Raw genomic sequence first — 25218 nt, forward strand, 5'->3', positions numbered from 1 at the left:
CTAAAGAATATGAATAAAAATGGTGAAAGTGACTATGAATGGTTGAATGAAAGTGAAGTAAGATCCTATTCCTATATATATTTATAGGAGAAAGAGATAGGGGGATACCATGGGCGTTGGTCCCATGTTTTTGCTTGTTTTTTTTAACACTTTATGGGGCTTCCAATGCTATGGTTCCGGGCCAAGTTTTTCGAGAAAAAAGATGGCATTGCGAGCATGTGTGGAGGCAATCCGACAAGTTTGATTAGAATAGAGATGTTGAAATTTAATTTAATTTAAGCTAGGGTCTACCTGTGGGAACCCATCAGCCAAAGTTTCAAGCTTGGATACCATACATGCATGTTCTTTTCTTCCACGTATGATGTAAGAATTGAATATTTAAAAACATTTCTAGTGCCAAATAGAAAAGGTTAAAATTCTTAATGTCGGTAATTTTTCCAATATAATGATAGAGCATGTTATAATATATTGTAACAACACGAATAATATTGTTATATCACTCCGCCATATGGATATGTGTCAGTAAAGTAGAAGGTGTTGATCTCTTCCTTGACTCTACTTGAGATAATTGTCACAAGATTAGAATTTTAATCTCGCAAATGTGAGGTTTTAGCTTAAAATTTGTTTAAGTCAATCTAACTCTCGAAAATGAGAGTTCACAAAGGAAATTTTCTAAGGCATTGAAATAAAGCGAAATAGCAACAAAAAAATTGAAAAAGCCACAATAAAGCAATGCACGAAGGTTTTTGAACAAATGTTCTCAAATATATTCAGTAACTCTAGGGAAGACCTCTATTTATTGTTGAGATATTTTAGATCCAATGGTACAGTTTAAATCACATCCATGGTTGAGATCAAAGCCTATCTATAAGATGAGAGTCCTAAGAGATTTAAACACTATACAATCTTATCCCTTAGGGTTACAAAATATATACCATCATAACTCTACTTTTATTGGAGTGTTTCATTGGGCCACCAAGGCTTCAAGTAGATAGGTTTCTTCATATGTTCCATGAATTGAGCCAGTTTAAGTGGGTCAAATGAACCCCATTTAATCAGTTGACCTCCATGGGACGTTTTGTGTGCATTCGTCACGGACTTTGATCCGTGCTCATGACGCGATGCCCTGGTCGATCACCCGTCTCAACTAGAGGAGTAGCATCCTTCATTTTTCAAAGCCACCCGCTAGATTAGTACTTCGGACGACCCACCCACTTCAATGCAATAAGGGGCCTATTTAGGCGTAACAACCTTATACTAATTGAAGGCATAACGAAATGGATCCCATAGTGCACGTCCTTCACACCTTGCATAGTGACAACCTTCCTCATAAGAACCTGTCACATTAAGCTAGTGGAAAAGAGAACCTCTCCTACAAATACGATTCCAATGATGAAGAAAGGATCGACCTCTCAACCATAAAAATACTCTAAACAAACCCCTTATCTCCTTGTCCTTTTGTTCCTTTCCAGTTCTCCTCCTCTTTAGATGAATCAACCTCTACAGAACCACCACTATCTCTCCTTACCTTCTCCCTCTTCTCCTCCCTTGTTGTACTTTATATCAACAAATATTGTAACATATTATAACAACACAAATAATGTTATTGTAACAACATGAATAACATAATAGATAATATTAACGGTACCATTAATAAGTTGACATTTTTTACTATTATTATTATTATTATTATTATTTTTGAGTTTTATTTATCTAATATAAGGTTTGATTTGTAATAAAAACTACATTATAAAAAGAATTTAATTAATCAAAATTGATTCAGGATGAAATTAAGAAATTTTTTAATTAATGTAGGTGTGTATTCATTAAATTACATAAACATTTATTTGAATATGAGTTGGTTTTAAAGAAGAGTTGTTGTCGAATAAATGTTATTCTGACATGTTCCATACATGACTTGTTTTTAATATAGTTGTTTTCGAAATGTAATTATTGTAAACAAGAATCTTTTTGAACATTAGTTGTTTTTAAAATGACAGTTGTATATAATTAGGGTAAATTATACAGTTAGTAATCTAACAATAATTTTTTTTAAATGTTAGCGTTTTTGAAATTTAATTTTTTAATCACTTTGTCGTTAAATTAACAATTGTGGTTTTTTATTGGCATAATGATATATTTGGACCTTTAATGTTTACACATTTTATCAATTTGGTCCTAATTCTAAATAATTCAACAAATTTAATCTTCAATGTTTATATGCTATGTCAATTTAGTACTAATTCTAACAAATTTAACAATCAACATTTATATGTTCTATCAATTTAGTCCAGATACTGAAAAATTTATTATTATGTCAATAGGAAAAGAGTTCTATCATCTTTCCGTTAATGATTTTACGGAAGAGTAGTAAAAAAATTGAATTTCGAAAAACTTAATAATTAAATAAAAAATTCATTTAGATAATCAAAATAAAAATACACTATCAATATGTAATTTCCTCAAAAAAATAATGATTTAATTAGTAAATAAAAGTTTTAATAATTTCATTTTGGATTTGAACTAATGGAATTTTATATTAATATTGAGCATTACGAAGTATGATTGTGATACATTTGTATATAAATTTTCGTGGTCGGTTTATTTATTAATTACTATATGGTTTCTTTTGGATAATATTATTTATTTATTACAACAGTTAAGTTTAATGAAGAAAATAGCAGTTGTATCCCCAAACAAATGATGAAATAAAAAATTCTCCTCTATCTTTCTATTTAATTTTTCTTTTTTTAATATATTTGCTAATTTTATTAACCTGACATTCACAGGGTAGTCTACGCAGTGACAAAACTAAGGGATCTGGTAAGGATCCTGACCCCGCTTGATTGAAAATTTTCTTTTAACCCCTCTTAAAATATAAATCATTCAAATTAAGTTTTTCACTTTTTGAATAAATGGAATATTTTTATTTTTAGCACCTTTAAAAATATAAACAATGTAATTTAAGCATTTTAGTAACAAAAAAAAAACCTTGGCCCCTCCAAAAATCTATAATTTTCTCTCGCCCCTAAATAAATTTTCTAGCTTTGCCCCCGAGTCCATGTGTATGTCATGTTAACAATTATTTAAATTTTTACAATTAAAATATTTTTATACTTCTTAAATAATTTTACTAATTTTAATTCTTTAAAAAATATATTTTTTTAATTTTTTAAAATTTTTAAAAAATAATTAATTACTGATATGACATGACAATCCATGTGTATGCCACGTCAACAAAGTTATTAGATATTAACTTTTCCATCTATTTTAAAGTGATTTGATAAATAATACAAATTTAAAGACTATTTTAATCGTAAAAACCTTCAAAGCTAAAATATTATACATACATACGAACTTTAGAATAATATACATATATATATATCCTAACTACAAAATAAATAAAAAATTATATCTAAATTTTGATATAATCCTAGTTAATATCGTATAAGTGGATATATTATTTTTCTATTAAAATTTATATATAAAGATATTATTTTTCTAAATTCAAGTTTCATGTGTATAATTACATAAAATCAGGTTAATGTATGAAATTGCACATTTAACGAAAGTTAACCCCGAAAACTATAATTTAAATCGTCCTGAAAGACTTGGTGATGGATCCTTGATGACCCTGTGGCACAAAATATTATACATACCAAGAAATTAGTGATGGAGCTTTGATTGTGTATCCTTAATAAATACCCTCCACTAGTTTTGCTATTTTTACTCTTAAAATCTGCCCTATTTAAGATTCATTAAACAACATACTGAAACAGGCAATAAACAAATCATATCTGAGTTTTGTTTTCTATCTCAAGAACCTTTTGAGTTAGAGAACAAAACTCAGTGTTGTCTTTCATTGAAACCATTTATTATTTGTAATAATTGTAAGAAAAATGGCATCCAATGGGACAACAGAGAAAAAGGCTGGCAAATATGCATCCTTCTTCTCCGGCACACAAGACAAATGTGGAGTTTGCAAGAAAACTGCATACCCATTAGAGAAGGTCAGCTACTATTTCCAATTCTGCATATAAGACACTCTTGTTTTGTATTTTATTCAACGTGATACGATTTTGACTAATGTTTAATTAACAGGTGACAATGGAAGGAGAAATCTACCATAAAAACTGCTTTAGGTGTTCACATGGTGGTTGTGTGCTTACAACATCTTCATTTGCTGCATTAGATGGTATCCTCTATTGTAAGATTCACTTTGCACAATTGTTCAAAGAGAAAGGTAGCTATGCACATGTTACCAAGGCAACTGCCATGAAGAAAACCTCATCAGAAGCCAAGACAGAAGATGATCCAACACCAGGGGCTGAAGCTGAAGCTGAAGCTGAATAAGATGATTCTTACAATAGGGATTTGAATTAGGTGTTTTCTTTTTACGGGTTAAGCTACATTCCATTACTTTTTTTTTTCTATCACCATTCATAAGTATGACTTATTGAAAAGTAATGAAAGGGATCTTAACTTCTGTTTATTTTCACTCTAGTTCTTCCCATTCTTCAACTTTGCAAGCATTTTTTAAACCTACTTTAATGTAGTGATTGGGAGATGGAGGGTTTTGATAAATGGAAATATATTTTGATTTTTTTACTTCATATGAATTTTGAAAATAATATTACTCAAAGAAATATTATTTTTTGGTATTTACATACATATAAATTTGTATTTTTATATAAAATTTAGTAATAAAATATTAGAATCTTAACTTGTATAGAGTGGTAATTAAAGGATTAAGACTTTTGTTACTTCCATCTTACGTTCAATACGGTTCAAATCGTATTATTCCAATTCCTTACCTTAATATTGTATCAAAAGATAATACATATTGTTAACCTTAAAAAATAATTATATTTTATTTTATTTTATTACTTAGACCGGCAAATTTAAAATATTTAAAAATTAAGAGCTCTTTTTATTAAAAAAAAAGTGCTCCTTTAAACCCGAAGAAAAGAAGGATAAAATAAAATAAAATATGAAGTCGATTAAGTCTTAGCTCAATTGGAATGAGTATTGTATAGAAGAATGTGGGGGTTCGAGTATGTTGAAATGCATTATCTTCTAATTTATGGATTAGAGAAGGATTATAAGTAGCTCTAGACATTATGTCAAAAAGAGCACATGATCAAAACCTATAAAAAAGGTGATACTTAGGTGGTCAAAGTAGAAGATGGGGGAGAAGGCCGTGCTTGGAGCAACAAATTAGGAGAGAAGGTATGTATATTTTGTTCCCTATCTTAAGGTGCCATGCGTCAGGTCATCATTGGTGGATCAAGAACAAGTGGCTAATTAGTTTGGGCTATAAGCCTAGCTAAAGTGGTACTATGATGCTTTGTTTTGAGCGTTATTAAAATTAACCTCTTGTTTTCCGAGTTCTTTGAATTATTCACTGTTTTTTTAATTAATTAAAATAAAATTATTTTTATTTAAATTTTATTTGATAAAATAAAATTTAATAATATGTTAATTGTTTGTTTCATTCAAATATAAAATAAATATATAATTTACATTAATTTTTATTTTTAATGTATTTTTTACTAGGGTAAAATTAATAAAATATTATTATTGGTATTTTATTTTTCGTTGGATTGATTTTAAATTTACCCGAAAGCAAATGTATGAACAAATTGTAATTATTTATAATTTTTTAATTTATCATTATATTTTGAAAAATTAAATAAATTTTCCATTCAACTCTGATGTGGTTACACTTTATTATTAATCTTTGAATTTTATTAAATTTTACCAACAATTTTTATTTTTAATTAAAATTTAACACTCAATATTAATTTTGGTGATTTGAAAAAATAATTTAATAAGAAAAATTATTTCAAATACTATATTTTAATAGTTAACGATAATTTAACTTATAAATATTAAAAATAATAAATTAAATTAGAATTTTTGTTTAATGCAATAAAAACTTAAAAATAACCATTGTATTTAACTTTAATATTATATTGATTAGCTTAATATTTTTGTTGAGACAAATTTTTGAAGTGGCTTACTAAGTATCAATCAAGAGTGGCCACTTCTGTCATCCTTGCAACAACTTATTACTAGCTATATCTGAAGTTTGACAATTTATTGAAACAAAATCTTTGACTTTGAATTGTGTCGATATTCTGGATATATGCAAGCTCGACATTGAAGACAAATCCATTTAAAGCAACTTTCTTTAAAGATTAAATCGGTTCGGATCAAGCAATTAGATCACTTAAATTATGGAGAACAGATCGAGATCACATTGAAAAATGAATGTCAACAGTCCATTTTATATTGGTCTTTATTATTATATTGTTTGCTACTATTTTATAGTTGCTATATTAAGATATTGGATTGTAATTTATCTCTAGTATGTTAGCAAGTTCCGAATACTTCTATATATTGAGAGACTTGTATAGGTTTTATATAGAGCATAAAGAGCACTTTATTGTTAATAAAGTAACATATTTTTGTGGTCACATTTGAGTGTAAACAGCTTGTGTTTATAGCCTAAATTTTTAGGAGGAGAATTTAGAGGTGAGTGATATAGTCTTTACTGCCAAAAGTAAGGTTTATACATCGTGGGGTGTTAGGGCATGATTTACTTGCTGCATTGGTGAAAAAGATAATAGGTTTACTCATTCAGCTAAGCTCCGCAAATGTACAAAATCTAAACTGTGTAAACAACTTGTGTGACTTTTATTTAATTGTTTTAAGTTGTTCATTACAGTGGCAACTGAAATGGCCACTACAGCCAAACACTTCCATTAACACTTTGTGTTTCGGAGTAATTAACAAATATGGTTTAACAATTTTTTAAATATTAAAGTAAAATAAAATTTATATTCAAATTATTTTAAATTATAATTAAATAGTAAAATTCAATAAGTAATATAACTTTAATGACAAAATTCAATCAAATAAAAGTAAATTAACAAAATTCAATATAAAATTAAAAGCATAGTGATAAATTCATCTTTAGTTTATAAGGACACTAATAAATAAAAATAAAGTATAGTGACAAACTCCAATTTTTACAACAAAATAATTAAAAAATAAATTTATCTTCTTACTCTTTTCCAAATGAATCATTTTAAAAATATTATCTATGCCCTATATTTAAAAAATCTATAAAAAAAATAAAATATTTTTTCTGAAAAATTTCAAACATGATACATATATTAAAAATTAAATTGAAAAATAATTATGTGAACCATTTATAAATATATAATTTTAACACTTGAAATAAAACTTGAGCATGTCGCCCAAAATCCTAAAATCAAAATAAAATCCGATAGGTGTCGAGAAAAGAGTCGTAACAAGTGTCCACCAACAACCTATAAGGAGATTGTATAAATATTACGGGCTGTTTCACAAATTTTTATTGACCTCTAAATTCCATTAGTTCTTTTTTTCTTTATTTAATTACTGTTAAATAGCAATGAACTATTCACCATTTCTAGATTCCCCTTTATACTTTTTTTTCTTCAAAAATATTGATCGTATTGTCAAATACTTAAAAAATATGAAACTTTCAACTAATATCAACTTCACATGTAACAAATTTTAATCAAATTTACTCGTCAAACAAATTAACCTTTTTAATAATTGATATTAAAGAAACAACATTTTCGACCAAAAACCATGATAATTTTTTAATTAAATTTAAATTATTCATTCTCCTCTTTTCCTCTCCCCATAATCACTTGATTCGTGATCCTTTTTAAATTAAATTTAACTTATTCTTCCCCTCTCTCCCTTTCCCCTTTATTTTTTTTCCCTCTAAATCTGCATTGTTTTTGTAATACCCAATTATTGCCCGGCCTAATAAACACCAAAAATAAAAACCAAATTTTAATATTAAAACCAAGTCCATAACACTCCAAATTACAAAAAAATAATAAACCCAACGTACCAGCCCAAGCCCATGCCCGATTACAAACCCAAATTCAAATTACACCAAGACTCAATCTAAACCCTAACCCAATTTCAATGTGGCCCAAAACAAAATTTTCAGAAGCAGAAACCCTAGCCGCATACTGCCCAGCGCCGCAGCAACTAGGACCCAGCCTCTGCCCTCGCACGTGAGCCGTCGTACGACTCTGAACCAGCCCTTCGCCACGTCTACCTGCAAAACGGACTAGGAGAGTCCAATACCAACACAAACACAGTGTAAAAGTAGAGAAAATAGGAAAATTTCTGGCTATAAAAGGCCCTGATTCTATGTATTATTTTTTACAAAAAAGAAAAAGAAAACAGGAAAATCAAATCAAATACCGGTTTTATATAAAGGTAGATTTTTTATTTCGGCTTATTTATTTATTTATTTTTATTTTGTTTTAAAGAAAAAGAAAATAAAAAGGTTAAAAATCGTACCTTTATTGCGAAGGAGGTGTCGATTTCGATGAAAATCGACGTTCCATGGGTCCGGGGATTGAAAAAACTAAAAAAATGGTGACTTTTCATTTTTTGGCCACCGAGGTGGTCCGGCGACCGGAGTTCGGCCGGCCTTGGGGGGCTGTTGCAGAGAGAAAAGGGGAAGGGATTTAGTTTTTTTTTGGGTAAGGGGTTAAAATGATTTTTTTTTAAATTGACTCTTATAAGCTTTGTAAAACGACGTCGTTTTGAGGCTGATTCCAATAGCCCAAAACGGCATCGTTTCACATTTAACCCGCGCATTGACCCGACTCATGGTGAGGATCCGCGTGTTTCTTGAAAATGGACTATTTACGCGCGCGGTCCCTCCGTTTTTGCAATTATTTGTAATTTGGTCCTTTTTCTTTCTTTTCTTTTTCTTTTAATTTATCCCTGTAATTTTATCCCCGTTTCATTTTAGTCCCGCATGAAGCTATGCGTTTAGGGAGTTTAGGATTATTTCTCATTTAGTCCCTGACCCTGTACGCATGTATAATTTTGGCCCTAATTTTAGTTTTTTTTTAAATTTATCCAATTAAATTTATACGCTTTAATTTTATTTTAATTTTAATTCGGTCCTAGGCCCTTTAAGCTTTAAATTTTTATTTTTTATTATTTTTTCACTTTATTCTTTACGAACTGTTTTTTTATTTTTATATTTATTTTTTTTGTGTTTAATCTTCTTTTAATCAAAATTCTTATTTACTTTATTTACCTAATGTTTCCCTAATTTCACCTATATTTTAATTTAGTTCTTTGTTGTGAATATCTTATAAATTACTCCTCTATATTTACTTACATATTTATTTCTTTATGCACTTTTATTGGTATTGTTCTTTATGTGCATACATTGTTGTTATTGCCATTATTATTATCTATTTTAGGTATTTTTGATTGTTCTTATTAGTGTTAAAATACTGCATGTTATATAACTATTGTTATTATGTGTATTGTATTTCTTAATTCGTATTTATTGATTATTCGTTATTCATTGGTGTATATTTTGTTTTTGAGATGTCCTTTCACGTTATACTTTATCATTCCATCGTTTTTTGTTCAAAAGATTGCGCTTAATTAAAGTATTGAAATCATTTTATTCAAAGGTTTTCAAAATAATGCAATACTCGGAATCTGGGGTCCTCGAAACATTGTGTCCTAACTCATTGGATATGATATTTCGTTATCTCGAGACGAGGTTTTTTTAAAATAAAAGCAAACTCATGCGTCGTCTTTGGAACTTTGAAGAATCGTGCTCTAACTTACGGGGTTTCGATTTCCTCATTGAACCAAGATGGCCAAACATTTTTAGTTTTCAAATACACAAAGTTTCAATAAAGGGTTGTAAAGGTTAGCTTATGCTCGGGAATTCAAATGTCGCATCCTAACTTACGAGATACAATATTTCGTTGCCTCGGGATGAGAAGGCCTTCCTACATATGTTCAAATTTATACAAATTTTTAAAGAAATATCATTATTTAAATGGGGATCGTTTTTAATATTTTCGAATTTTTTACATTCAACTTTAAGACATTAAATAATCAATTCGATACCAATTTTGAGCGTTACGAGGGTGTTAATCCTTCCTCGTATGTAACTGACTCCCGAACCCTTTTTTTTCTTAAACTCATAGACCAAAATCATTTTTAAGATGATCCGATCACACCTAAATAAAAAAGTCAATTTATATAACGGAATAAAAAATCAATTTATGTGCTAAAAACAAATTACTTTTGAATAAAAAAACCTTTTAAATAATAATATAAGAATGGATGTATAGATCAAGGGTCATTTACTATATTTATAAAAAAAATTGTTTGATAGTTGCAAATAACTTTCGAATTAATGCCTCCTTAAAATATTTTTAAAATAAAAAAATAAGAGTTATTTAAATATTTTAAATAAAAATATTATCGCAAAGCTCTTTTACCTTTTATGCCTGGTAATTGTTCTAGTATTGTGAAATATTTATAGGATCTTCTACATCATAATGCTAGAAAGAAAAATCTTCTCTAATTATCTATGTTGAAAACTTGTGCAGATTATTGTTGAAACACCTAAGAGGTCATTAGATTGTATCGAGAACGAGTCTATCTCTTTCAGAAGATAACCGTTGTTGTTTTCTGTAACAATTTTAAAAGAGGTTATGTAACATTGTTAATTGTTTTTGTATTTGATGTAGACAAGGCAAGCTTTCTTTTATGAATCAACATAAATAAAATTTGTGCTTGATCATGCGATTTCATTGAATATCTCTAACTTTTTTTGAAAAGAGAAATCTCCTATCAATTAAATACAATTAGGCTGATCATAAAAATTTCTGTATTAGGAGTTAAATTGTATTTTTCCCATTTTACTCAAAAAATGGGTAAACTAGTTCTTTCTATTAAAAATTTCATCCATTTTTATTGTTAAAAAACTGGCATAGCTGATGAAATAACTAAACAGTTACACGTGACATACCATACATACCTTATGCTGACATACATGTACTAATTTTTAACAGTAAAAGTGGGTAGAATCATTAACAGAAACATTAATTTGCTCTTTGATCTAACCTACAGAGATTAATTTATCCATTTTTTTTAGTAGAAGGAACAAAATGTAATCCAACTCTAATATAAAAATCCCATAATACTTTTACCCAAAATCTCATACATTGCACCTCACCTCACCTCAACCTTTCAGATTTTGTCATTAATACATCAGCTCTTGTTGAAAATTTTAAATCAATCTAAATAGCTACTTCATCCAATTTAGAAACATAAAATGTCAAGACCTTGGATTCACATGGACAAAGAAATCATTCATAATTGACAAGTTAATGATGTCATTTCAAGAAAAATATCAAGCTGGGGCAGCTGACTAGCCCTTCCACAAAGCTTAAAAAGGACTTCCAAGTTTTTGGACTTTGACAACAGTGTGAACCCTACTCCCTTTTTCATCTTTTATCAGATGCTAAAAGGTTAGGCAAAGCTTTTACTTTAGTCCATTTTTTCAGACCCATGCTGATGTCTCAGGCACACAACATGTTAAAAGATCATAATCTACTCCCTCAGCTTCTTCCTCTTTTTTTCAAATGATTTTTTGTTTTTGGCTATAAATAAGTCCCCATAGTCCAGCCAAAATAAACTACCTAACTTGGTGAGCAGAGAGGATGTGCACAAAAGAATTTACAGGTATGGATCCCATCATAATAAAATATTCCTTGGTCCACTCTATTTAATCCCTTAATTATTATTTTTTTCTTAAGGTCCCATTAGTACCTTAATGGGAAACATCAAATTTATTATTCATTTAATTGTTTGTTATGAGACTAACACTATAAAGGGTAGTAGGTAAATGGAAATTTTATCCCTTTTAGAGATGAAATTAACACCATGGGTGAGTAAAAAAAGAGTTAAAACTTGATTTTAGGTGAGGTATTTCATAATATTATATAGTTTTTTTAGATAAAAAGTAAATTAACTATAAGCTATTTGCGACACAAATAATCGCGTACTAAGCATCTTTACGTAACTACTCCGCTAATAGATCCGGAGTCTCCTGGAACACTTCAAGACCATGAGGAAAATTCATCATCAAACCTGTCAATCTCGTCTATACAGATTTTGAATTTGTAAGACCAAATCTCTGTATGAAACTACATAAGACATATCCAAAATGACCCCAACAACTAGAGTATAATCCATTTCAACTATAATCTTCTTCATCTTTGCATTCCAAGCCAATATAAGACCATCATATATTGCCCAAAATTCATCGTGGCAAAATCTTTGCTGCTGCAACTACCCCATCATTTGGGACAAACTTGAGGTACTTGAAAATGGAGCCCCCGAAAGGAATGTGCCTTCATAAAACTCTTAGTATATGCTTCGAAGCAATTACATGTGATGAAGAAAAACTATTGGGGACACTACTGTTTGTCCATGAATTCAAGACCCTTAAGAAAAAGAGAACCCGTCAATTATTGATCTTTGGAGTTTGCAATAACAGTAATCCAAACCCCAAATTGGCAATTAAGATTTGATCCCAAATTAATGTAAAGTCAACGGTTAAAACATGCCTTTTAGAAAAAAAAACACAGGTTTTCAAGGTTGCACTCCACCAAGTGCAGGATGACCAATTTAGCCTCTCTCTCCTCTACTGTATACAACTTTATCCTCTTACACAATTTTGAACATTTAAATTTTAATCCATGATTTACCTGATCTGATTGATTTCAGTTGAGAAAATAAACAAACCAAATCGATTTTGATTTGGTTAATTCAGTCGATTTTTTAATTAATCGATCTTGGGTTATTGAATTTTTTTCAATTGATTCATTTATAAAATTTAAAAATCGATAACAAATTGAATTAACTGATTAAACTAAGGTTAAAACTGACCAACTCGCTTCACCGGACTAATAAAAAATAAAGCAATTAAGAAAAACTTGCATCATAGAGTAGAAACCAAAAGCAAAGTAAAAGAAAAATCACAACTACTACCACTAATTTCCTACTGTAGTTTTGTCTCCAAGTTATTAAAGACGAGGATGGGGCAGATATTAGCCATGAATGAAGGGCATTTCCGTCATTCCAACCAAATTAATTCCTAATTTTCTTCTTTTTTTTGGCTATATTGTCACCACTAGTTTCCTTTATGTCTTGGATCTTCATATTGATAAAAACACCACACCTGCCTCTTTAAAGTTGAACAAAATTCAACTCCCCCAAAAAACAAGCCTCCTCTCATCATCCATTCAAAAAAAGACCATGAAAATTTATAACCCCAAATCCTCATTCATGTTCCTGATGATCATATTGGCTTCCATCACCCACCTCTCAAGTTGCCACTTCATCCACAGAAGAAGCTTAAGCAGTGAAGCTGAAGAAAGAAGCAACACAGAGTTCCACACATGGCATTTTCCTGCAAAATCTCCAGAGCCATCATCAAGAGCTGAAAAGGATCAACCGGTTTATCAAGTTTCTTATAGAACAGTTCCTGGGGGACCTAACCCTCTTCATAATTGATTCAATCCATTGCAGATCTTTTTAATTGTATGTGTTTGAGGTATACAAATTTTTGGCACCCTATACTTCGTCTTTGTGTTTTTTGAAAAGAAATATGTGTAATTAATAGATAGTTTGAGAAACAGAATGCAATTTTCATTTTGGTTTTGCAGAAATTCTTGGTTCATTCTCAGAGGTGGAGTTTTGTAATTTTGTAAATAATTGAATTTTTTTTTGTAAATAATGCGATTATTTTGATTACTCCTCGTTCATAATCAGAAATAAAAAATTGTTGCAGTTAAAAAAATTAATATAATAATTTATTTACCCTTTAATTTGTATATATTATATACTTTAATTTTAATTTTTTAAAAATAAAAACAAATATTTTAAAAATATATAATAATAAACTATATTAATAGTAAATCTCTCTTCCCCTTCCCCACCCCCAACCCAAACGCGATGAATATTGAAAACCCTCTGTTTTTATTTGCTTCAATGGCGGCACCCACGCTCCATCTCTCTCTCTCTCTCTCACTTTCACCGCCTTCCAAGCAACACCTTCATATGCTTTCCATAGCTAAATATCTATATAACCCACACACCCTCATTCTCTTCAATAACCAAAAATCAAAGAAGCAAAAAAGAAAAAAAATCTTTTTTGTTGTAATTTCTTGATTTTTCCGATATGGGTTTTGAATATTCAGATGGAAACCTGCAATGATTTAGGGAAGTATGGTCCGATAATTTGGAATTGGAGTTCGAGTTAATCAATCAAGTGATGGATGAATACCCTTTTATTTCAATGGATACTGAGTTCCCGGGTACTGTTTTCACAGGAACGGCGGTGGAGGAGGTCTGGGGGAGAGAAGGTGGGGGATTTTTATTTTATTCAATATTAGTATTAATATTAATATTAATTTATTATTATAGTATTTTGAAAATATTTATTTTTATATATTCTTTTAATTTTTTTTAAAATTAGTATAAAATGAGGTTATTTGTAAATTTTAAAGGTGAATTTTTTAAATTTATGAATAAATCGATATAATATGTAAAAATTGATTGCTAAATTTTTTATTATATTAATTTTTTAACTGTTACGTTATCTGTAATGTTAATGGGAATGATCAAAATGATTGATTTATATTAGTGTTTAAATTATATATATTTTTTATTTTTGATGCTAAAATATATGCAACTTCTTTGTTTATTGCTTAAAAGGGTAAAAACTCAAAACCCCACATTTTATTTGATGTTACTTCCATAATTATTTAAGTGTAATAATACAATTTTTCCTATTATATACAAGAATTAGGTTAGCAAGCAAAGCAGTAACACCAAAAACTCTAACATTACCTAAAGGTATCGTGGACTACTTTATACTAGGGGTGAGTTTAGATGGGCAGTGCGTTTACCTGGAGTTAGTGTAAAAATAGCGGTGTCAGTGAGATTAGATACTATAGCGTGAGACAAAAAGTAAGCTAGCTCATATTAAATTAAACAAGTTAGTCCATGTACATTACATCAAAAAGTAAATTAGTCTTTTCTATTAAAAAATTATCTATGCATACTGTTAAAAACTAACGTGGCTGACAAAATAATTAAATAGTGACATGTGACATGTCACGTATATCTTATGCTGACGTGTATGAGCTAGCTTTTAATAGTAGAAATGAAGATGAACTAATTTACTTTTTAATTTAATATGCAGAAACAAATATAATCTTATAATCTTATAATTAAAAAGTAAATTAGTTCATCTTCATTTCTACTATTAAAAGCTAGCTCATACACGTCAGCATAAGATATACGTGACATGTCACATGTCACTATTTAATTATTTTGTCAGCCACGTTAGTTTTTAACAGTATGCATAAATGATTTTTTTAATAGAAAAGACTAATTTGCTTTTTGATGTAATGTACATGGACTAACTTGTTCATTTTTTTAAGTAAATAGAGTAAAATGCAATTTGACTCTTTATAGACCTACTCATGAGTCGGGCCATTTGAAAAATGGGAGAGTTTGGACAAAATACAATGCCCGAAAAATGAGTTTGGATAAAATTTAAGGCTTATTTTTATATGGGTCAAGCATTAGGCAAGATTTTTTTGACCTGATCCTAGCCCAAATATATTATGGTATAAAAAATTTATATAAATTATATATGTTAAATAATAATTATATATGTTTATATTTATATTTATAATTAAATCAGCAATCCAACAATAATTAAATCCATTATTGAAAACCTAAAAAAAAAAAACTTATCCAACTAAATAATCCAACCTAAAATATAAAATTTTAAAATTATATTTAATACAATAAAATATTTATTGCATTTATTTGTGTTTTTTAATATAATAAAATATTTATTATATTTATGGTAGTATTTTTAATATAAATATTTTTTTATGTATTAGAAAACTTTTATTTTAGGCATTTTTAGTACAATTAGTGTATTGTATTTTAAAAAATATATTTTTAAATAAAAACTAGTCTAAAATATTAAATATGGGGGGTCAGATCGAGACCAAGTTTATATTTCTTAAATTGAGTTGGGCTTGAACAAAAAAGTAAATTCATTTTTTTGGAAGGATCAGGCCCGAACTTAAAAAATTGATCTAAATAATTTGCATGCATAACACTTCTACTTAATACAAAAACCTTCATAGTACTTTTACCTACAAATTGAGATATGAAAGTGATGAGTGAATGGACTACAAAATCTATGAATTTCAAATAAGGGAAATATACCCAAAAATAAAATCAAACATAATATATACACATATACATATATAATATGTTTGTATGTATGTGAGTGTAGAAATAGGACTTGACAGATTGAAGTGTCCAAAACAAGTAGTTTTCATACAAAAATTTCACAGAAGAGACATATCACAGTACTTGGTACTTGACATCATGCCAAAGCTGCATTAGTTTCACTTTGAAACATTACTAGCATGCATGCATGTATGGTAGATGTCCAGTTGATTCATGTAATCATTTTAAAAAAATGTTCGTATATATGATTTTCTCTTTTATTTCGTGAATAATTAAAAAAAGAAAAAAGAGCCCAATGAGTAGAAGATTCTTTGAAATGGTGTTGGTATAAGTATTGGTTACATTCCAAAGATATCAATATAAATTTATTTTCTTTTATATATTAATTAATTAAAAAAATCAAATATTAGGTTGCATGATGGATATTATATTAAGTAGGAATTGGTGAACAACTTCACAATTGTGTTTAGGTTTTGAAAAGAAAAAAATATTTATTTTCAGGGAAAAATTATCAGACCTGAATAGAAATGGGCTAAATTTAAGGGCTTAATTGCAAAACTGTCCAATTATATATTGGATAATGTATATTTTTATCATCATAAAAAGAAAGCCCAAATATACCTAGGACTTAATTGTTACAAATAGATTGTTTGGTTGAATAGTCAATTTTTTAAAATAAACATAACATCTTATATTTATAATTTTATAATATTTATACTTTTTAATAATTTTTTAAAAAATTAATTAATTACTGATGTGACAACCATGTGTATGTCACGTCAGCAAAGTTAACAGACGTTAATTTTTCTATCCATTTTGGGTGATTTGACAAATTACAACGCAAGTTTAAAGACTAAAAAAAGATGAACTTTTAAATCGAGGTTTAAAATGAATTTTTTTTATAAAACTGGAGGGACAAATAAGTCATTATGCAATATATTTATTCTCTATGCCCATTTTACTGTCCATGTTTTAGGTTTGTAATTCTCTCTTCCGACAATATCATCTTTTAAGGTTTCGACTTGCATGCTCTCCTTAGAAATGTAATGTAATTTACTACTGCACCCAACACTTGTTGGCCTCATCCTTATATATATTTTTGGTATACTTCATGTCTGTCGTATGATTCATATTTGGGGTTTATGGTTGATCTTCCAAACAGTGCCATTTCCAAAATTATCTTATCTCTTCTATATTGATAAAGTAAAATAAAAATGATTATGATACAAAGATAGTATGGACAAGACATTTGGTTTTAATTAAATAAATTATAAAAAATAAAAAATAGAGAAAAACGGTTTAGCCATTGATTCCATTAATTTTTTAATTTGGTTCAATTAGTTCCAAATAGCTCACTCAAAAATAGAGTCGATATATTAATCGATTCCTAATTTGATCAACCTATCTTGTTCGATTCTAACAACAAAGTTGTATGATTTTATAGTTGTATGATTACAGAAGCATGGCGATGATGAACACAAAACGAAACCCATAGAGACTCCAAATTTTCATTCATGACAAACACTATTATTACAAATCAGAACATATGCACATCAAGAAATGTGCTCAAATAGCATTCGAGTTTATTCCATTTATTGATATAAACCTACTAATTTGTGTATAGAAAGGACTTAAAACCATCCCAAATACTCTTCATGGGCAGAAAATAACCTTGTAATTAGTCCCTGTGGGGCATGTAAACAAGCTTGTTGGGTCATCCTTTGGGTAACTATAAGCATCGGGGCACCTCTCCTTGAAAAACCTCGAGAAGTCGGTAGGTTGACAGTTCCCAGAATTACAGCAATGTTCTTCAGTTTTGAACACTGGGCAAGGCCCGTTACAACCTCCGGGAACCTTCAACTGGTTCGGGCATTGTCCGACAATGTCGGCCGTACACTTGATAACCCTAGTGCACCCTGGGGAGTTGGAGCTAAACTCCATAGGAACATTAAAGCCATCGATGTTGGAGATGTCAATGAAGTCTTGGTGCTCAAATTGGTCGATTGCGTATTCGGCTAGTGTGTTGGGAGCTTTACCGTATCCCTTGCATTCGAGGACTCCACCGCAGTCGCCTGTCTCGCATGAGCCTTTCCCGGAGGCATCGAAATTGCATTTGGTTCGAGCCCAAATTCGGGCTTGTGTGGTTCCAGAGGCTGCAGTGATTTGCCATGCTTGACCTTGGTCAAGTCTCTTGCCACCACCCGGAGATGCGGCAGCCCAAACGGTGTAAGGGCAGTTGTTTCTTATATCAAATGTGGCTGCATGGGCTAAGCTGAAAAGGGTTAAGAAGAGGAAAGAAAGGGTTGGCAAGGTTTTGAAGGGATTCATCGTGGATGAAATACACAAGAGTTGGCTAAATTGTATATGTCGTAGTAATATGGGTTTGATGGTGCTTTGGAGTTGCAATGAGCGAAGGGTTTATATAGAGGGATGGAGCCATGGGGGGCGGCCATGGCAGTGCTTTGTATGATTTACGGGTGCAATTGCGTGCTAGAATTTTTATCAAGATGATGATGTTAAGACATTTGGCTTCACCTCAAGTCAAGTCAAGAGTTGCATTAATTTATGCATTGTTAGGCCATTCCGAGAAATTATATAGCTTAGCATTGGTATAGTGTTACTTTATTAATTAACATTGAATTTTTTTTCTAGATTTTATTGAAAAATAATGAGATTATTAAGAAAAAAAACCTAATACAGTTGTGTTGAAAATATATACATACATGTGTTGACACTTTCTTGTTACTCACAAACTCTAGAAACTGAAGTAATACAAATAATTTTTCTACACATAAGTTTTCAAAGTTTTATTACAAAAATTTTATTATTTTCCACTTAAATCTTTGAATTATAGGTGAGTGAGGACCTTGGCTTGATGGTCAGAGTATTTATTACCTCATGTGTGGCTTGGGTTCGTGCTGTGTTAGTCGTATTATTGTTAGGGTTTTACCTGCCACTAATCAAAGAATTAATTAATCGATTATATTCAGTTCAGAAAATATTAATATACATTTTAACTAATATTATGATGGTGATTTTTTATTTTTCATATTCTTTTCATAATTAAAAACCACACATCCAATTATAGATCCCAATAAGATTTATATACAAATTCTTTAAAACTCCACCAATAATAGTTATTGAATCAATTTTAAATATTTTTTTTACCGATATTGTAAATGGACCTAATATAGTCTTTTTCTTTTCCGAGATGCAACAAGATTTTTTTTAAAAAATAAAATAATCAAAGACTCTTCACGTTAAAAAAAGAAAGAAAAAGAAAGGTGTAATGATTTTTTTTGTCCTCTAATTTTTCGTCTCTTTTAACCCTTAAACTTGTATTCTTTTTCAAATAATCCTAAAATAGATGAAAAAGTTAATGTTTGTTAATTTTGGGACGTGACATACACATAGGTTGCCACGTGGATGACATGTCAACATTTAATTAATTTTTTAAAATTTAAAAATGTTAAAAAAATATACTTTTTTTAATAACTTTAATGATTTTAAATTTTTAAATAAAATTTATAGTTTTTTTAATTTTTAAAAACTTTAAAATTAATTAAAAGCTAATGTGTCATCCATGAAGTAATCCACATGCATGCCACGTCAATAAAGTTCAAAAACATTAATTTTTCCATTCATTTTGGGTGATTTAAAAATTACTTTAAAATATTCATATAATAATTACTTAAAAATTAATATATTTGTATTCAAAATTTTAATTTATATAAAAAAATTCATTATTTTATATTCAAGTTGTGGGATATGTTTTAAAGGAAAAGGATAGGGAGTGTTCCCTATCATAGACTATTCTTTGTCGGTTATCATGTGATGTGAAAATTAGAGTATGGCCATATCGGTCTTTTAGATGTCAGAATTAACGAATTTGATGGAAAATTGTATTTTTTTTATTCAATAAATAGGTAAATTAGTCTTTGTAAGTTAAATTAAAGAGTAAATAAGTGATTCCGTTAAAAAATTTATCCATTTCTATTGTTAGCATGATGTAAATGTGACATGTCACGACGCCAAATTTTGACAATATAAATAGATTGAATTTTTAATAAAAATGACTAATATGTCTCTAAGATAATTTACTCGTTTTTTTGAGTAAAATGAACAAAATACAATTTGATCCATAATACAGAGTCTCTTCGTAATATTTTTATCAAAAAAAAGTCTTTATTATCCTTTTAAAATTTGTTATTTTATTTAAAGGAAAAAGGAATTAATGTGTAGAAGTGGAAGACGACATTTTGGTTAGGCATTTTGGGGTGAAATTGTAAAGTTTGTGGAATTTGAAATGTCCCCGTTAATTGCGGTCTCAAGTATTTTAGTCAGCACCGCAATGTATTTAATTAAGAAATTTCGAAAATTTTGACAATGATGTGCTGAATTTTATGTGCTCTTTTCATATTTTGTTTGTGTGATAAATAAAAATGAAATATATTATGTGATTCTAATTAATTTTGATTTTATTTTTGGTATTTAAAAATTTTTTAGTCTAATTCCGTACTGAAATTTGACATTTTTTTCTTAATTTTATGCCTAATTTTTTTAGTTTTAATTTGGTATCCAAACTAGACCTGGCCATGGCCCGGCCCGATGGCCCGCCCGAAATATGAGAGGGTTTGGGTAAAAATATAGGCTCGAAATATGGGCTTGGGCAAAAAAACGAGGCCCGTTTAAAAAATGGGCCGGGCTCGGGCTCAACTTTTTTGGCCCGGGCCCGGCCCAACCCGGCCCGAATATAATAAATAAATAAATTTTTTTTTTAATTTTAATTTTAAAATACTTTTAAAATATTTTTATTTTTATTTTTTATTTTTAAAATATTTTTTTTGTGTTTATTAAAAATCGGGCCGGGCCGGGCTCGGGCTTTTTTTTTCCCGGGCCGGGCCTGGGCAAAATTTTAGGCCCATATTTCGGGCCGGGCCATGCTCGGGCCTAAGAGTCGGGCCAAAATTTTTTCGGGCCCGGCCCATGGACAGCTCTAATCCAAACTTGTTAAATATTATATAAATTACCCAAAGCACTTACGGTTAGAGATAATCATGGGTTGGGTGGCCCGCCCAAAAAATGGAAAGATTCGGGTAAAAATAGAGACCCGAAATATGGGTTTGGGTAAAAAGAGGCCCGTTTAGAAAATGGGTCTGGCCTCAGGTAAAACTTTTTTGCTCGGCCCGGTCCGAATTATATATTAAATATATATTTTTTATTTAATCAAATATACTTTTTAATCAAATATATATTAAATATATACTTTTTTGGTGTTATAAAATTTAATATGGCCGGGCCAGGTTGGGCTCGGGCTTAGTAATTTTCTTTCGGGCCAGGCTTGGACTAATTTTTAGGCCCATATTTTGGGCCGGTCTCGGGCTTAAAATTTTGTCTGAACCCGGCCCGGCCCGGCCCATGATCACCTCTACTTATGGTGTTAAAATTTTCATGTTATACTACAAAAAATGTCGTCAGTATTAGAGAAAATTTGTGTTAAAAGTGTATGCATTGAACTATGATTAACAAATTAATATTAAAAAAACAAGAGTTTTAAAAACTCAAAATAAAAGAAATTCATTATTTTAAATTAATTAAATAGAAAAAAAAAGTTAAACTAAAAGTGATTTAACATTTAAGTTGCAGGAAAGAAACACAATGTCATTTGCCACGTATTGATCAATCTTTGATTATTTTTGCTACCTTATAAAAAAATAATAGTATATTGGAGTAATTTGAATAACATTTGACAAATTTAGATATCAATGTACCAAATTCAAAAAGAGAGAGAGAGAGAGAGAGAGGGAGAGAGAGGGAGAGAGAGAGAGAGAGAGAGAGAGTAAAGTTCAAGTATCAGGTTGGACCTAAAAAAATATTAAGTGTCAAATTAAGAAAAAAAATCAAATTCATATACCAAATTAGGAAAAGGTTCTAGTTCTAATACCAAATTGGATAAAAAAAAGTCAAGTTCAGGTACCAAATTTTATATTAATAGTATGTGATTAAATTCTCTTAAAATCTGTGGCATTTAAAAATCCTGCAAGCACGTGATTTTAGAATAACTTTTACACTATAGTTTTGTTGTTAAAATATGTCATAAGTTCATGTACTTTTCGTAAATTTACAATTTTGTCTATGTATTTTTATTTTTAGGGATTTAGTCCATTTACATTTTAGATTCTAAAATTCTAGTCCAACTGTTAACATTGTTAAAATTATTTTGTTAAGTTCAAGTTCATCACAACATCATTTTTTTAGTTGAATGTCACACCAACCAATTTAACAAAAAAATTTAATAGTGTTAACAATTAAATTTTTAAATGTTGAAAAGTAAAGAGAATAAATTTTTGAAAAAAAAGTATAGGGACTAAATTCTAAATTTGTGAAGAGTACAATGACCTGTAACATATTTTAACCCTTTTTAAAAAGAAAGTTGTTTACGCTTAATGAGGTATTTCAAATTCTTCCACAAAAGTATTTGAAGTGTCATTCATTTGGTGCCAGAGAATCCCTCAACACGTTTTGTATACCCTCACTTGGGATTTTGTTTTTTGACATTGTAGAGAGCCCAAATGCCTAAAATTACCTAAAAAGACAACGAGTTCAAAAGAGTGCTCGACAAATGGATTATGCTCTGGATGTGGGTTGTAGAGTGAACACCTATAACCAATGTAGTCGGTTTCACACCAATTACAACTATTCTACTCGATGTTTACCATTCTAATAATAAACCAATAAAACCGAGTCCCAATAAAAAAAACGATACATCCACTAATGCAGTATTAAAACACTAATAAAGCATGGTGAGTTCTTGGTTCTTTAGGGTGTCGATGGCATGGTGTCGGTTAAAACCCCATCACTTTGGAAGCATATTAAAGATTAAGACTACATTTGTTTGATTGAAAATAATTTTCGAAAAATAATTTAAAAAAATAGATTGATTTTTTGAAAAGAAAATTATATTTTTAATGTTTAGATGATTCTGTGTATAAAATATTTTCTATTATTTGATATTGTTTAAATCATTTTTTTAAAAGTTATTCATAATAAAACAAACACAAAATCGATATATTTGTTACAAAATATTATAGTAATATTTTATTTTGACAATAAAAATTTATTTTCTAATGAAATAATATTTTATAATAATTAATATCATATAAAACTTAATAATAAACAATACATAATTAAAACTTAATTTAAATTACATATATTACATAGAGAGTGAATATTATTTAATTTATAAAATTATTATTGTTAAAAATTTTGTTAAAAATCTTTAATATTAAAATAATAATCATTTATTATATTATTAAATATGTAATTAAGTACATATCTTTAATAATATTGGAAATTATAATATTTGATATTAATATTTTAATATTTATAAAATTTTTAAAATATTAAAATAAAAAATTATTATTATGATAATATTAGGCTTGATTAAATTAATTTTTACATAAAAATAAAATTACTTATAAATGAAATTTTTTTCGAAAAATAACTTATGCTTCTTAAAATGGTAAGTCAATTTCTATGAAAATAGACTTATTTTTGTTAACCAAATTATTTTCCACAAACAAACACAAGAAAATGTAAAAAAATATTTTTTATAAATCATTTTTGTGAGACAAACCCACCGTAATTTGTAATTTTTATAAATTTGGTGATTTTTATACTAAATTTTCATTTTTTATTTTTAAAATTATATAATGTTTTGTTTTATTTTTGTATTTTCTGCAAATTAAACAAAATACCAAATAACATTTAAGTGTATGTATACTGCCGCAAGGGCCCAAAACAACCTCAAAAGCAGCGAAGATTGAAAGCCTTAAAATAAAAAAGGGCTTGAAGAAAGACTTGGGCCAAATCATAAATTAATTTAAGCTTAAAAAAAAAGTCCACAATTATTTGAAAAATGTATACCATTAAATAGGCTTTTTACCTATAAATATTGGATACAGCGATAAAATATATTGTACTCTCAAGATGAAATGTATGTTCAAACGTTAAAGACGACATGTTTGAAATGGAAACCACAAACTCTGAACATGAATCGTAAAACAAACATGATAATATAATAAAAAAATGGGCTTTTGATATTTAAGGAGTTTACTGAGTTGGTGTTATTGTTTAACCGAATTCTAACTTAATTAAGTAATTATCAAAAGCTCTTCTTTTATAAAATAATAAACATTTCAGTAGGGGCGTTTTTATCATTTCAAATAATATGAAATCTAAAAAAAATATGTTTTATGAGATTTAAACTCAAAATACAATAATTATTAATACTTTCATCATTTCAACTAAAGTTTCGTGTTTATTAAAGTTGTTACATACATTTTTTTCCATTTGTATGTCATAATCTAATAAAAGTTAGCATAAACTACACTCAGGTCACTAAATTATTTATAAATTTATGTTTTGGTCATTAAATTTCAAATGTTACAAAATGGTCATTAAACTATTTAAATGTTTTCATTTAAGTCTCGGGGTTGTTAAAATCGCTACTATATGGACTTCACTATTCGTATTGTCCATACCAATTAAAATCTGTCTTTCTTGTTCTTTTCTATAATTCAATTTTTTTCCCATTAACCAGCTTTGAATGTCATAAATCTGCAAACCAAAATCCAAACAACTTTCTTCTTTGATCGCCAATAGGTATTAATCCACTGTATCGATCGTCGAATCACTACTTAGACCTCGCTAGCTAAACTTTAAAAAAAATTTAACAATCCAGTAACTTAAATAAAAACTTTTGAATAGTTCAATGACTATTTTATAACTTTTCGAAGTTGAATAACTAAAACCTAAAATTACTAATAGTTTAGACATAATTTACACTTAAAGTTATTGGGCTTCTCCTCAAGGTCGGCAAACGGTTTCCGTTTAAAAACGTTGAAAGAAACTGAAAACGTCGTTAAATTAGCCGTTAGAAAACCTTCCAACGTAAGCTTCTCCCCCGACCTTTTGCTTCTCCGACAAGACAACACACAATAAAACATAACTCTATTCTAGTTT

General features: G+C 28.9%; 2 protein-coding genes across 2 annotated transcripts; one reads left to right on the forward strand and one right to left on the reverse strand.

Moving 5' to 3' along the window:
* The first annotated feature begins 3775 nt into the window (after window positions 1-3775).
* Window positions 3776-4492, forward strand: LOC121215595 (LIM domain-containing protein PLIM2c). The gene is made up of 2 exons (XM_041090489.1): window positions 3776-4010; window positions 4102-4492. Exons 1-2 carry the CDS (start codon window positions 3900-3902, stop codon window positions 4351-4353), a joined length of 363 nt encoding a protein of 120 aa, XP_040946423.1. The 5' UTR covers window positions 3776-3899; the 3' UTR covers window positions 4354-4492.
* A 13174-nt stretch (window positions 4493-17666) lies between these two features.
* Window positions 17667-18604, reverse strand: LOC107929189 (thaumatin-like protein). The gene has a single exon (XM_016860554.2). The coding sequence runs from the start codon at window positions 18520-18522 to the stop codon at window positions 17848-17850; it is 675 nt and encodes a 224-aa protein (XP_016716043.1). The 5' UTR covers window positions 18523-18604; the 3' UTR covers window positions 17667-17847.
* Between the last annotated feature and the right edge of the window lie 6614 nt (window positions 18605-25218).

This window comes from Gossypium hirsutum, chromosome D03 (genome assembly GCF_007990345.1).
Source record: "Gossypium hirsutum isolate 1008001.06 chromosome D03, Gossypium_hirsutum_v2.1, whole genome shotgun sequence".
Taxonomy (NCBI): Eukaryota; Viridiplantae; Streptophyta; class Magnoliopsida; order Malvales; family Malvaceae; genus Gossypium; species Gossypium hirsutum.